This window comes from Centropristis striata, chromosome 10 (assembly GCF_030273125.1).
Source record: "Centropristis striata isolate RG_2023a ecotype Rhode Island chromosome 10, C.striata_1.0, whole genome shotgun sequence".
NCBI classification, from domain to species: domain Eukaryota; kingdom Metazoa; phylum Chordata; class Actinopteri; order Perciformes; family Serranidae; genus Centropristis; species Centropristis striata.
Window position 1 is genome coordinate 17,998,366 of NC_081526.1, and position 15,919 is coordinate 18,014,284.

A 15,919-nucleotide genomic window follows, 5' to 3' on the forward strand; every position below is an offset into this window, starting at 1 on the left:
TGATTCGGGGATGAACTGCCCCCTTAAATTGATCCGAGTTACTAGCAAGCCTATAGAAGATACCTTTCACAAGACTTCAAGAAATAGTCATGCAATATTATGAATAAGTATTCCACATGCTAAAACATGTAAAACCAACAATGTGGTCCTTTTAAGTCACTAAATACTTGATGACATTTTTTTTTACTCTGGGAAAGTGCAAATCATGCTGCTCCCTGTAATGGTCTGTAAATAGAAATATGACTGTTTTGTGCTGTTTGAAATTTCAAAGATTAAAATGTGCATTGTTATGATTTTTTATAAGACAACTTTGTGCCACAAGAAAAAAAACTTCTATGGAAAACAAAGTGCGGAACAACGACACAACATTTTACAAAAAATAACATTTATTGTTGTTGTACATGTGCGACCTTGCTTTCTGTCGGACATCTGTGACCTGTGGCGGCAGACTGGTTCCAACAGACCCATTTCATCCATCGGTCCTTACAAGGCTTCCATCAATCACCAAACCATTACGATCAGCCTGCTGTGGTTTGTTCAATGACAATTTTCATTAGTAAATGACAGGAAAACATTATGCCCAAAACAAATGTTCACATCTCAGGATTATAATGTTGAATTATGTGCCTTATAAGCATACTAAATTGATTTAAGTGGCCATTTTTCTTACTCCGGAGGAACTAAACAGGATTAGTATGTGCGGGACAACATTACAGGGAAATGTTAGAGCTGCCTGATTGCGTCACTCATCGCATTGCGATTTGTTTTGGTTGTGACTTCTCACATCCGGGGGTTAATCTCAGGGGAACTTGACAGATGAGAGAAGAAAATCATCTGTCATCTCACTTCGTACTGACACCAGAGCATTACCGGTACCTTGGAGGATGGATTTCTGCAGCTAAAGATCTTTAGCCTTTTTCACAGCTCTTTATCACTGTGAACTCCAGTGAGACAAACATAGTAGAAAAGCTTAAACTAAAGACTGTTTTCCTCCCTGGGCTTATTATCGGTTGTTTGCAGCTGGCGAGTATGAAAGCTAGGATGGTGTAGTTGTTTTGTGACTTCCTGTGTGCCTCTCCAGTAAAAGCTCAGTGACTCGGGTGATGATATCAGGATGTACCAGGCAGTCTAACAGGTCATTAGTGGTTATTGTTGTGTGTATTGGTTTCTCATAATCCCCTGAAGAGTGCTCTAATGTCCCATCTGCACAGTCACGTGATCTATATTGAGTTAAACCATCGCTACATTCATGCTGTCCCTGATGTTCCCTGGTTCTCGGAGCTGCATCTGAGCCGTCAGTGCAGTCCTCTTGAGATTTGACGTCACAGTTCCTGGAAGATTTGACCTCCACATCTTTTGTGGTTTCTGGGGAGTGCTCTTGCTGACAGCATACAGGGATGAGATGTGAACCAAAGGGAATACGGAAGGGCACAGCAGAATCCCTGACCAAATCTGTGTTTTTCTTTATTTGTCCTCTGGAGTCCCGCTTGACTGGACAGGTGTGTCTTGGGTCCTGGGTCAACTCGCTGTGGCTGAAGCCTCTGTGTCTCTGAGCACAAGCTCTCACTGCCAGGTTCAAACACTGCATGTTCTCATTATGGGGTGCTACTCCTTCCTGCAGAAACACAACACAAACTATGTGATAGCTCCCCCAACACCAGCTGCCAGCTAAAAGTCCACAGCTAGAGGGTTACTTTTACATTTAAATGAAATGAAATGCATTTGATATATCACTATAGCTGTGGAGATGAAGAGTTGAGAAACTGCTGCAACATAATGAAGCAGATGTTTACTGTGACAAGCTTTGTTTGTTTGGTTGGTTTTGACTTTGAAGCAAACTTTTATAAAAATGTTAAATGCAAACAGCCCTTTCTGACCAGAACTGTGAGCTGTTATCTATGCTTGGCCACAAAGCCACAAAGCCCTTTGACAATAATGATAATTTTACCTTCAAGAACACATGAGTTGCTGCTCTGCCACTGCCTCCATCAGTTAGCTTGTCTGTGTTTTTGTGTGACTTTGGTGAATCTGAACTAAACCTTTAAAACACAGAAGGTCACAAAATAACACAAACAAACTCACTGATCGAGGCAGCCGTTAACCGGCAACTCCGTGTTCTGCTCGGTAAAATTAATGTTTTAATCAAAGGGGTCTGGTTCCTTTGGAGATAATGTAGATAACAGCTGTAGTTCCCACTACATGAACTTAAAGATATATTACTTTATTAAGGAAACTAAAATATGTTTTACTGCAATATATTGCTTTGGTTCTGTGACAGTACTTCTGCCAGAAATTCATGCCTTGCATAGCAGCTACATTTTTGGGAAAACCTTTGTACTTTTAAAAATTTTTTTTTTTTTTTTTTTTTTTATATTTAAACAAGCAACCTTGTTTATTGTACTTTTTAATCATTTATTAATGTCTCTGAGATGACAGAGATAAAATACACTGAATTGGCATTGCAGAACCCCCATTACAACTCGTATATATCGTCTTAGAAAGAATACTTTAAACGGTATAACTCTATATAATGTTCAGATTTATATTGCCCCCAATGAAAGCTGGTGTATTAACACCATAATAGCAGTGTATTATATGTCAGCTGTCTGGCTTGCCAAAAGACAAAAAAATGCTTGTAAAACACTGTTCAGTCTCTCTCCTTTTCTTTGTAGTTACAGGAAGCCTCCCTGGAGCTCTAGTCTCACACGAACAGCTGTGTTTTTATACAGTGGCTCATATTGTGACTAAACACTGAATGCCCTCCTGTAGGTGGGATACATACATACTGTCTGAGCAGCAGAAGCAGTCTGGCTTTGCCAACTCATACACAGAGAAAGAAAAAAAGTGTGGGAGGTACAGTGGTTAGTAATCCATCATACGCAGACCAGAGACTCATCAAGTTTGTGGAGGTTAAAGCTCAACAACTTATGATGTTGCACACATTCTTATACCAGACCAAAAAGTTAGAGGTGCCATCAAAAAGCAAAATAAATGAGGGTGTACACACAATGATTTATTGCCATAAATTCTGTCTCAGTAAGCTCAAGTGTTTATAACCTAGATAAAAGACTCAAAATACACCATGATGCAATAAAAAAAGTTGTGTACATGTGATGGTCACAAGCTGAGAGTTAAATGCCATCTTGTGGTGCATTAAAAATTAATATCAACCTATTAATAAGGATATTAATATACATGGAGGTATAGCAGATGCATGCAAAATCGCATGTAAAAGCATTAAAGTTATGTTTTATTTTAACTTTTTTTTTTTATTTTATTTTTTTTTTTTGGGGCAAACGTCTTCATTTGGACCAGTATTTTGAGAAGCATCAGGATTATAATCGTAACTAGAAAATTTCCTCTGGGGAAATTCTGAGAGGGCCACGGGGGCTACTGCCCGTGTGTGTACACTATGATGAGATTCTTCAGAGATTTCAAACAATTAATACTAGTTATGTTATGATACTATATTATATACAAGGAGCACACCTACAACAAGCATTCCTTTTCAAGTATTTATTTATACAGCAACCTATGCCCTTTAACCTCAATGTGTGTGTGTGAGAAACATGTGTATCTGGAGGAGTCAGTGCTCGTTGCGATTGCCCTGTGGCCCTAATTATTATTATTTTTATCAATCCCCTGGCCCTTTTTTAAGGTACTGCCAGAAATGGTTGACATGAACTATGACAAAATTTGTTTTCTGATTTTGCCACCTGACACACATTACAGTCCTCTTGATAAAACTCTTTGTGTAGTAAAAAGTGAGTAACGAATTTAAAAAAAAATACAGTTACTGCCTTGTCGTTAAACCGAAACAAGAACCTGTAAATCTTTTAAAAAGACTACAATTTGTGATTTAGCCTTTTCCTTTTTTTGTGTGGCTGGATCAATACAAGCAAGGGGTTTAAATCAGAGAACTATTGGTTTAAGTGAGTAATGAATGTAACTGTATTAATATTCTACCTCAGTGGGATTGAGCCAGTCGTCAGTGTTGTCATCACTTGGTGTGGTTTTAAGTGCACAGACGACAGCCTTGGTCACAGCTTCTCCAACTCTTGCCACGTCATCCACCTCCTGCGCAGCAACAGAAAGCCAAGCAAAGTAAGAATGAGTGCTGCACATCAAGATAATTACACTGAATGATAAGGACACAGTCTGCAGGCACAGTGTGTTGTGTCTGTGACCTTGCAGGGGAAAGCGGCGGAGGAACCCGCTCTTTGAATAAACATTTGTCTGGCTGTGGGGATCTTTTCATGCAGCACACACTCCTCCTTGTGCACACACACTCATCATAATGACACGGAATCTTTTACTGTCAGACCAGTTCATTACTCAAAGCTGAGAGAGGCCTTCGTCTACACAACCTGAGCAGAAACTCTTCAGGGCAAATGTATCTCAAGTTTTGTTGAAAATCATGCAACATTTTGTCATTATTTCAGGGTTTGAGCTGAATAGTTCAGGACGAGGAAGAGACATGCTTACCAGTTCGATCCAGGAGTTGATGCTGACAGTGATGGGATCCAATGACTCCACATAGTGCCACCAGTGTCTGGGAACATAAAGCACCTGAGAAGAAAAGGTAAAAAGTCAGCAGAAGCTTAAATGGATCACTTCTATTTGTCTCAAAACCATTGTGAGGGAATACATGACCCATGCACCTATCACCCACTAGATGGCAGCATACACCTTTTCCCCCCCACAGACTGTTAGTGATTCATCCATTCATACAGTGACTCTATTAAAATGAACCTTATTGATTCGCTGCCTCCTCAGCAGCACTGATTCATTCATGGGCTGCAGTCTGACAAGACAAGAGGAATGATCCGTCCTTTAGATTTGATTTGCAGAAGTCGAGTCATCTTGTAGAAGATTGCTGTAGATACCACAATGATCCATTGTGTGTCAACATCCTAAGTATTTTCAAGTGTTAGGTGAAAATAATCTAAGAAACAAAAGTCCACCAGCTTTTCACTGAATGTAAATGCCAAGACAAAACCTGCCACAACTCTGATTTGAAGAGTTCAAGGTCACTGACTGAATCAAGGAGCCTTGATTCAAGACGAAGGTCACGAGCTGTCTTCCATTCATCAAAATGTGTTATTGTGTGATTAAAGGACCAGCTTAAAGTAATGTGATTACATGTATGGCGTAATACCACTACTGCAGGTTTAATACTGCAACTTTAAGTATCTGTAGATACTGATACAAATCAAATGCTGCCTTTTACCCTCTTAAACACAGCTTTCAATGAAAAATGTGTATGGTTGCAGTTTGCTTGACAAAGTCATCTCAAAAACATCATGCTCAAACTCCTCTACTTCCTTAAGGCAAAGAAACATATAGCCTATGACTATTCTTCTTTATTTAAACTTGTTACTCGTGACACATCATCTTTAGGGCATTTCACTCAAAGTCTATTTCAGCGTTTCCATAATAGTATTTTATTAACATCAAAATTACCTTAATGGAGCTGTAATAGGACAACAGCTGAATATACTAGGAAATTAAAAAGTTTGGGCATTTCACTCTGTGATAATTTCCCATTAGGTAGAATAAGCAGATGCTGAAGCATCAGCCGTGACCCTGACCTGCATACTGCTTTCCCAGCCTTCAGAGTTACCTGACAGCGGGCTTCGGTATTGCTGATAGGAGGGTGTTCAGTGCGCTCCAGGAGCTCAGGCAGGAGCAGATAGTGAAAAGAGACAGATCGCTAATTGCTTTGTCACCTTTTTGACTCTTAAAGAACAAAACAATGCAGCTGGAATCTGAAACAAGGCAAAGTGGAGCAAATACACAAAGTTTTGCAGTAATTCAGAGCTGAAAACTACTTAGCTGACATTTCTAAAAAAAATAATATAAAAAAAGGGCGCCGCTACAACCCTCTTCTGATTGCACAAAAACTTCAATCATAACTTTTACTGACTCTGCACTCACCTGCTATCAGAATAGAACAAATGACGCGAACTTGAGTGCTCTGTCAGTTGATCTACTAAACTTTACCCTGTTACTTTAAAAGTGATGACACAGCTGACTATAATACAGTTTAACCTTAGACTTTCAATATAAAAGCTCCAGCCTGTTGAAGGTGATTCACTATAACTGAGAAGGCCACATTTTAATTGGGACACAAGTCACGACCGTTGCCTTGCTTCACACTTTTATGGAGGACACCATGACAAATAAATCTCACTGTTGAGTCTACTTTTACATGTTCAGTGCTTAAGGACCAATAAAGCTATATTTTATGGTTATTGCTTCTGTGTCACAAGCAGTTCATCACATAAATGTAGCGCTACAGTGTTGCATAACATCAATAATAATGGACTTTATTTGTCCCCTTGGAGAAATTCATTTTTTTAAATTCTGTAATTGTTGTTGATTTACAGGGTTGCAGACTTATCAGGGATGAAAATGGTGACAGAGATGCAAACCAAACTCTATAAGAGGGATCCAGGAGCATTTCCCTTGGTAAGGACATTTTTTAAATATCAGCTTGAGGCAAGAAGATATTGCGAAAAACTCCCAGTAGAATTAATCTGCAATAAAAGTTTTATAAGCTAACATCATTGCAGACCTTCACATCATGGACACAACCTGTTGAAACTTCTCTCCTCTGGCACTGAAACAGAACAATGTACAGCAAAACTACCACAGAGAGAGTCAAACATTTAACACAACAAAAAAAATCCCTGTGCACTAACTCTAAGCATCCACTACAGAGAACTGACTATTTTCTTATTAAAAGTTACAGGGACACACACATTCTTCAGACTGTATTTTGCACAGAGGAAATCTTATCACCAAGTGTTAAACTATGCAGATATTTCAGATAATAGCTAACTAACAACCTTGGTGAATATGGAGAAGTTCATAATTTCCTAGCAAAAGTCATTGGCCCACACACATTTATCTAGACTGTATTTCAACTGTTTCACAAAATGTGTAACACAAAATGTCGTACCATCAAATACTTAATTTTGCAAATATCTTGGATCATAACTAATAACCTTGGTGAATATGAAGAAGTTCATTTTCATAGCGAAGGTTATAGGGAGACACACATTTGTCAAGACTTGACTTTTGCTGTTGCACAAAGTTGTTTTTTTTCCACTAACAACCTTGGTTAATACAGAGAAGTGATGATTCTATTAAAGTTACAGGACACATACATTCTGTAGCACTGCACTTTTGGACTGACACAGTTATTTTAAGTTTTAGATTTTTTTTGCCAAACTTCTGAATTTGGACCATAATTTTGAGAAGCAATTAAAAGTAGCATTATTATTTTTTCCTATTAATTCCCAGGCTTGTTTTCAGCTACTGCCAGATGAAATGTAGACATGAGCAATGACCAAATGGTTTTCTGATTATGCCACCTGACACCCATTACAGTTCTATTTTTGTAGTTAAAAGTCAGTAATAAATAGATAACTATTACAGATACTGCCTTGTTGTTAAACAGAAACAATAAGCTGTAAATCTTTCCCCTTTACTTATAAAGTGAACTTCTGTTGAATTCAAGCCTCTGCTAAATTAGTTCACACAGTGCTGATCAAACCTATCAATGCCTGGAAAGGTTTGCTAGGAGTATAGCGGAAAATCCAAAGAAGGGTCCAAGAAAGGTTTTTGGAGTGGATGCTTCAGATAAAAAGAAACTCGGCCTTCAGAGCAAGGATTAAAGTACAAAAAAAAGGAAGCTATTGACAGGCATATGCCATAAGCATGCATCAGCAGTGTTTGTGTAATTACTCTGACTGCCAGAGGGGGAGACAAAAGTTCTGCACTGAAAGTTTAATTTCACCCTCTGGCAGTCAATGTATGCTGAGCAAAAAATGAACTACCTTTATTGATCACATTTAGGCAACATTGTGATCTTTGTGATGCATCACATTTCTGTATTGTAAAATATTGGAGAGGATCCTGACCTGGCCTGGCTGCAGAGTGACAACATGGGCCCTGGCTGCATGAAACGCAGGGAATCTCGTCAGGTCTGGGCGCAGAACATCCACCTGGCTGAAGACACTGGACTCCTCATAGGGGATCCTGGTTGGGTACAGGTTCACAGTGTCCTCTGGAGGGAAGAGGTGCCAGCGCTTCCTGTACAAAAGAAACAATCACATTTAAATACAAGTTCAGACCAAAAGGAAAAGACTGCTGTTAGAAATAAATTCAGATCAACTGTAACTTAAAACTTTTATTGCATTTGAAAGCATAGTAAATAAAAAGCATAGTAAAACGATTTATGGACTGAGATGGACACAGAAGTGACTTATTTTCACCCAAACTACAACACAAAATGTGTGAATGAGCAAAGAAAATGTTCTCAGTATGAAGTAAAATCATTTTATTGATTTTACAATATTGCTCACTGGTCAATTGGTAGCTAATAAAGGGATAAAAGTGGATAATAAAAAAAAATGTTGCACCTTGTTAGGATGTTTTAAAAATTCAAACTGTATTTTTCCATAAGAGGAATCATTTTTTTTATTTTATTTTTTATTCTGTGATATCAAAACACTGATGGGGCCCAACTGCAAATTGATAAATGTAAAATCTTTACATTAAATATGCATAATAAACATACATTTCAAAACTTGAAATCGAATGCATTGTACAGAGCTATAGTTGAGAGATAACTTTCATCTTTTTTCCCCAGGAGGGTGAAAAGTACATACATTAAATACAAAAAGCATTATACTGTTCATCATGTACATAGTCACAGATGCTTATTAATAATGGTTTAAAAGCTGAGAAGAATGTATCTTGATTCTCCTTTAATCATATTTTTGACCCACCACTGTTACAGAAGCCGTCATATCAATCAGCACTGTTATATTTTCATGGATCAGCGGTGTCAAAGAGCAGTGTGGGCTGAATTTCATTCCATCTGAGATCAATACCAAATAAAAGAGTCTGGGACCCAATTACAAAGAGTGAGATAAACTGTTGCTCTCTGTGAGAGAACAGTAGAATGAGATAAGATACAAAAAAAGACCCTTCCTTTCAGTTTCTTGACTCACAGTGCCCCATTTAGCGCCTCACCCTCCGTCTCTATTCCCCCCCGCTCTGGTGAGCTTTGCGACAAATTAACTCTCTCTCAGAGGGTAGAGGACAGATCACGCTCTGTGTGAGAGGCACCAGTACAGGTACAGCACTCTGCACATTTGCTGTTGTGGAGGAGCTCTGTGGTTAACAGGCAGAAAACTTTCTACAGCACTTGTGTGATGAAATACATCTACGGTATCCTGAACTTTCTTTATGCTCAGTTACAACTCCTCTCTATTAAACACATGAACCCATTACCACAGGAACCACAGGGCAATCTCACTTTTTATTTTATACCTTTCAGTCGGTGTCTCTCTCTTTAGTTTTTTTCTGTTGCCCAAATAGAAAATCAATGTACTGTTTTGAAAAACATCCTCATAAAAACATGTTAAAACACTCTCCAGTAGTCTGACTATTGTTACAAAACTTTTGTAACTGATTATTTTACCATATTACAAGTTCCAAGGGCACTACTATTTATACCTTAGTTTGGATTTTTGCTGCATTTAATTCAATCATTTGTTGTGAGTTAAAGCAATACTCACAAATCTATAAGGCAGGAAAATGACTGATGCTTTATTGAAAATTGAAGTCATTTAATATTGAGTATCTGCCGACAACATGTCCTGATCCGGTTCTTTCATTTTCATGGATAATAAGTTACATTAAAGTTATTAAAATCAATCCATTTTTTTCCAACTGAATAGCTGTGACTTGCATTAAGATATTTATACAAAATACCTACGTTTAAAATAGCAAACCCTCTTTTCAGCCTTGTCGATGTCTGCTTCTCCTCAGAGCCCAGGCAGATCTAGTTTTGGTAACTTATTTTTTCATAATATTGTTTAATTCTATGATGTTTGATGCATTGCTGCTTCTGTGAATTCTATGATATTTTTGCTGTTTGTTTTTAGTGCTTTGACGGCACCCATTTAAAAAAATGCATTATCATTTTAATAATTAACACAAGAATACCAAAAGTAGCCTGAAGATGTAAAAGCCCAGAGAAAAACAAAACAATATTTAACCAATGTAGTGACATTTATTTTGTTTAATGCAAGTATAGAGAAATGTAGTATGAAAAATAAGAAATAGTAATTGCTTCCTTAGGTTATTTTATAATTACAGTGCAGAGGTCAAATACTGCAAAAACAGCTGTAAGAAGCGATATTTTCTTTTCGCCCATTATCATGTTTGTCAAGAAATCTTTCTTATTTGTAAGATGTTGGAGAAACTGAATAACTGATTTATAATTTGGTTAATTTGGTGCAATTAAATTTGTAAACACATGCCATGATCCTTCTTACCGTCCTTGTACCTGCAGCACCAGGTTACAGCCGTAAGAGTCCAGATGGCACGGTGTGTTGGCCCCCTCTGTGCCGATCCATAAGGTGCTCTCTCTCCCGTTACGTCCCTCAAAACCAAACTCAGACCACATCACATCCTGCAACACACACACACACACACAGACACACAGACACACAGACACACACACACACACACACACACATGCAGAAGACAATTATCAATCCAAAAATAATGTAATATAAATAGAAGTCTGACTTTTAAATTACAAGTCTAAGCTCCTTTTGTCCTCGATAATGACATGATATGGAGCAAAGACTCACATTTTCACAACTGTGACAGCTGTGCTATAAGCTCAGCGATGTACCCCCACCTCATCAGCTGCTTTGACAGGCCCTATTATAGGTGACCAACGCAGGTCTCAGTGTAGAGAAACCAAGCCACTGTATTTGTCATCTTTCAAGGAAAACTGCTCTGTCAATCATGTCCTGTCAGAGCACAAAGGTGTAACAATCACGACGGCATCCTGAATAATGAAGTCATTACCATACATGCAGGCAGCTGTAAATGACAGACTGGTCAATCTAGCCGTCAGGCAGCCTTTCTCTCAGCACCATTTATCCTATAAAAAGCCCATGTCTGCTTGTCTCAAAGGCATGAATGTCAGCTGGTAATAATTGCAGGTGCATGCGCAATAAAAATTTATCACCGAGATAAAAATGAAATGAATGTGTGGCAGTGGCTTGAGAAAGAATGGAACTTTTATGTCTTTACCTACTGGAGGACAAGAATAGCAAGTAATATTAAATCGTTATGGGCGAAAGCTTAACATATTAATTGAAAATGTCATAACAAGGGAAAAAAATGGAAGAATATAAATTAGCATTTTGGAAAAAAAATGAGACTACAAAGAAGCATTTTGGTTCTTTCAGTTTGTTTGTTATTTTTCCATTGAATGTTTAATTTGTTGATAAGCTGAAGCTTTGTCAACTACATTAGTAGGTAAAAGCATGTGAATAATAGTTTTAACATTTAAAAAGAACACCTCCTAAATGTGTTCATTATCTTCTTAAGAAGAATTTGGTATTAATCTTTCTTATAATTCTTTACTTTGTCTGCTTAGACTGTGCGTGAATTACTTTTGTATCATGTATGAATACAAGTTATATATGAAGAGCTCCACCTATGTGAAACAGACTCCCAGAAGCAGCAGAATATAAATATGTTTGTGAATTCGGAGTACAAAAATAATGAACATGCTGACATATAAGGACACATTCATATAATGGAAACACTGCAAAGAACAGGCTTTTAAATGAACCCGGCTTCCCTTTCATTTGTTTTAATTTGGCAACATACAGTAGCTGGGTGATAATTAATATATAAAACATGCTCTCACTGAAAGGTTAATACATACAACTTTTTCAAGGTCTTTGGGGAAGGCTCTCTCCCGTTGGATATAGAAATGCCTGCATGAGTCAGATCCATAAAGAAATTTAGAAGTTGCTTTTCACAGTTTGGTTTGGGAGACCTTGACTGGCCTGCACAGGGCTTTTTTTTTTTTTTACATCAGTGGTTACTCCCTCATCCCTAGACCCAATCAGGGACGTAAAAACAAACTTTGTACGTGCTGCTCCAATATTCAAACGCCTTTATGTTATCAAAAACGTTCTACACATTCAGCCAGTTGACCTGTGTAGTCAAACTTTCTTTATCAAAGCCCCAAAATTCAGTTTGGTGAGCTTTCATCTCAACTTTCATCTGACTACTGATCCTGACAGAATTACTTTAAACATAATATTATGACTGGTGGGGTAGAAAAAGGTTGGCCTGACCTGAATCTGTCTGATGAACATTAACACTTCATGAAGGGCTGCTGAAATGTTTCCATCATTACATCCCCACCAAAATCCTTATCGTTGCAATTTAATTCAACGTCTGAGCTGGTAATTTACTAACATATATCTAGATCGACTGTTGTTTAGCCATGTCTGTTGGCTTTTTTGAGGAGGTTTAGTTATAAAACTGACATGCATGTACACAGGAGGATGATTACCTCAAACATGGAAGGTTGATCTTGAAACAATACAGCAATGTATTTGTAATCAGCATAGGCCCAATACTCTGAGTTGGGGTATTCACTGAAAGGTCCTACATCTGCTCCAGCCTGGTCTCGGGTCCAGCTGAGAAAGTGTTCCACTTTGGCCTCCACATAGGAACACTGGGTTTCAAACAGAGGTGCTGTGAGAGAAAGAAAAAGTACAAGAAAAAGAGTAATCACTGGAAAATTGTGATAAAGTTTCTGTAAAACAATTCAACTGTTCTACTCTAAAAGAAATGCAATTCATAAAACAGAATCACAGCACAATGCATCATCACAGAGGCATGAAATTTTATTTTACCCACTTTTATGAGAAAAATAAATCATACTTGTAGCAATTTACTCTTGCGTTTGTTTTAGTAAACAAAGTGTGTCTATGGTTGAGTGATGGCGTTTATAATCCTTCATGAGCAATGCCCTCCTGTCAGCTGTTGCAGCTGAAAAAGATGATTTAGAAATCTAATTAGCCAGCTTTTATCAGAGGACACGCTCTCTGTTATTTATCACATCATTACTGTAGGCGTTTTAGAGCCACATGGATGCCAAAATACACCAGATGCTCAAAGATGAAAACCCTCTTTTCGCCACCCCCCCCCTCACTTATGTGACATTTTGAATCAGATCATTAAACGGACTCCCATACTTCATCAGGTCCTGCTAACTACAGTCTAATATGTTAATGATCACATGTCAGAGGATGAACTACACAAGCCATCAAGCAATTATTATGTGCTTGATGAAAAGAGAAGTCTCATATCTCTCTAAACTGTGATCAATGTGCATAGGAACAACACAAAACCAGAAAATCTTATCAATTGACCATAATGAAATTGATGGATGATCACTTATGCAGGAAGTTATGAATGGAAATGTGCTTGCTAATAGGTAAATGGTATGGCAAGACCATTTGGGATTAATGTCAAAGAATGGAGTGGAAAGTTTGGATTAAGAACACCTGACTCCTCAATAATGTTTTTTTGGAGGAAACATTTAATGTACTATGTACTAATGTAGTGTTTCCTAAACGTCCCGTACCCCTTCAGACATTTATAAGGCCCCTCCTACCACCCCAACCGCCCACCTTATAGCTTTTATATAAAAAATCCAACCCTGGTCACTGTCTGGGCAGGTGCATCCTCAAACACAGGCCTACTACTGGTAGTAGCTGATGGGAGCTAACCATAATGCCTATGTTTTGACTAACAAACCTGTAGCAGTTATTCAGCAGTGCCATTATTCAGCTGAAAACATGAGGATGTCCATGAGTGTCTATTCACAACATTTGCATATCAGTTTATACTGTAGGTCATTTTAACAATGTGATCATACCATTTAACTTTGAATATGCAAATCACTTATTCCCCTGCCCCCTAGTTTTGGAACCAGTGTACTTACTTCAAAACTACTCTAGGACACTAGAAAACAGCAAAAAACAAAACAAAGCTGCAGGGGTGGAATATATATATATATATATATATATATATATATATATATATATATATAGTGAGTCTTAACTCAACAAAGTATTTGAACCTGTGTGATTTTTCTTATTCTAAAATTGCTCTCATTTCACAGTAGGCTGAATAGGATCTTTTTGGATCACATAAATATGTTTTTTAGTCTGCATGCTTAATGCATGAATAATTACACTATATTTCAGCCCTGATTTCTCTGGATCCATCTTCTGTTCTTACTGTCTGTCTCCTCTTTTCTGCCAAGTCTGAATTGGATGAGTTTGTCACCAAGGCAGCCAGAGAGGTGCTCAGCAGTCCAGCGGAGAACAGGCCAGCCACTGGTCATGTTCATGAAGACTGCAGGCTGCCGCAGATGATCCAGAATCCTCTGGGTCTGCTCTGGGCTGAAGGGTTTTGGGGCAGCCATGACCTGCAGTACACGCTGATAGTGGGTTGCAACACAGAGAACATAGATACACATTAGCTGATATAAAATAACTGCTATTTAAGTGAAAGTGTTACATTACTAGTCATTCACAATTTGTATACTAGTGTTTATTAGATAAGGCATGTCGCATAGTCTGTAGTATAAAGTTAGATCTTTATGCATACTGAAAAAAGATTTGTTTATGTCTTTTTACTGCTGTTACTAGTGCTCTATCATTTCAGAAATTGTGCTATCACTGAAAGGGATATCACCCAAAGCTATGGGGAATTTGGGGAGCTTCCTTATTTCCCTGTATGTTGTACTACCTATAGTATAAAAAAGAAACGGAACTTCGGACAAATGTTAACCCACCTGACAAGATAAGGGACCTAAAGTTAATCAATGTCACTAAAGTTGAGTTGCCCTACAAAAAAGAAAAATGTACTGTACTTTTACATTTCTGAGAATTACCACCAAAACGAACTAGTTCCTCACTGTACTTCTTTTGTCATTAATGCTACATCTAGTTAATCAGCTTTACGTCACAGAATAGGCAACATGATTAAACTAACAGTTATGTAGTTTTGAGTATAAAACCTAACGCTAGTTTATAGGACAAAATTAACTTTTCACTTTTCACAACTTTTAACTGTCAAACCAGCAGCACTGAAGACTGTTTTATGAGTGATGCTAATAGCTTAGGGCTATGGTTGCGAACGTTTTCATACCTAAGGAACTTGCTTCGACTCCACTATCAAATTAGCTAATATCCTAGGAAAGCTAACGTCAGTTAGCTTCGTGGAAAGATAGTGTTGTCTGGACAAAACAACTCACCTTTCACTACACGTGCAGTTGAGGTTCGGCCGGAAGTAAACAAACCTCACATGACAGTGAACTGTTTCTTTTTACATATGCAACGCCTGACTATGAATCTACTCCATTTCGGTTCTGCGGTCGCTGCAACAGCTCCGCCCAAGCTAACGCAGCAGACGAGCCAAAATGGCGGCCCAATGACAGCAGTTTCCAACTACAAACTATTTCCGCTCGGGCATGCGCAGTAAATTTCAGTGACAGAAACAGAAGCAAACGGCTGTTTTTGTTTGTGTGATCGAGAGAAGCCCGGCAAGACGTCCATTTCCCGTTACTACACAGCCGTTAAACCGGGATTTTTAACTGAACTGACAAACAAGGGAGATACTATGGGTGCCGGTTCGAGCACCGAGGCCGAAAGGGAGCCGCTTCTTGTCCCCTCTCAAGCGGAGAGCAACAGTCCGCCAGTAAACAGCAGGGTGTACGGGAGAAGATGGCTGGTTCTGACCCTGTTCTCCCTGCTGGGACTCATGCAGGGGATGGTGTGGAACTTCTGGGGTCCCATCCAGAACTCGGCCGCTCACGCTTACGGCTTCACCAAGTCCGACATCGCGGTTCTGGTGCTGTGGGGCCCGGTGGGTTTCATCCCCTGGCTGTTTTTTATGTGGTTAATGGATAAAAAAGGTGAGCTTTGCTTATTTGGTACACTGTGTCCTATCATAACATTGTGGCGTTCTCTAATCTACTCCTATACAGGGAGGTTATTCATCTCAG

General features: G+C 38.5%; 2 protein-coding genes across 2 annotated transcripts in view; one reads left to right on the top strand and one right to left on the bottom strand.

Moving 5' to 3' along the window:
- Positions 1-345: 345 nt before the first annotated feature.
- Positions 346-15,635, bottom strand: hspbap1 (hspb associated protein 1). The gene is made up of 8 exons (XM_059342412.1): positions 15,170-15,635; positions 14,149-14,350; positions 12,410-12,594; positions 10,356-10,492; positions 7,929-8,100; positions 4,486-4,569; positions 3,967-4,077; positions 346-1,615 (listed from the first exon to the last, which is right to left on the bottom strand). The coding sequence occupies exons 2-8, from the start codon at positions 14,333-14,335 to the stop codon at positions 1,037-1,039; spliced, it is 1,455 nt and encodes a 484-aa protein (XP_059198395.1). The 5' UTR covers positions 14,336-14,350; positions 15,170-15,635; the 3' UTR covers positions 346-1,036.
- Positions 15,413-15,919, top strand: part of slc49a4 (solute carrier family 49 member 4) — a 56,787-nt gene continuing 56,280 nt past the window's right edge. The window contains exon 1 of the mRNA XM_059342413.1: positions 15,413-15,829. Within this exon, the coding sequence (XP_059198396.1) occupies positions 15,535-15,829 (295 nt within the window). The 5' untranslated portion in view covers positions 15,413-15,534. The remainder of the gene's footprint in view (positions 15,830-15,919) is intronic.

Excerpts from the sequence above, each read along its gene's own strand:
- hspbap1 (XM_059342412.1), bottom strand. The coding sequence starts at position 14,335 with ATGGCTGCCCCAAAACCCTTCAGCCCAGAGCAGACCCAGAGGATTCTG. Across the intron at positions 12,595-14,148 it reads CAGAAAAGAGGAGACAGACA|CACCTCTGTTTGAAACCCAG; the intron begins GTAAGAACAGAA and ends TTTCTCTCACAG. Across the intron at positions 10,493-12,409 it reads ATCAACCTTCCATGTTTGAG|GATGTGATGTGGTCTGAGTT; the intron begins GTAATCATCCTC and ends TGTGTGTTGCAG.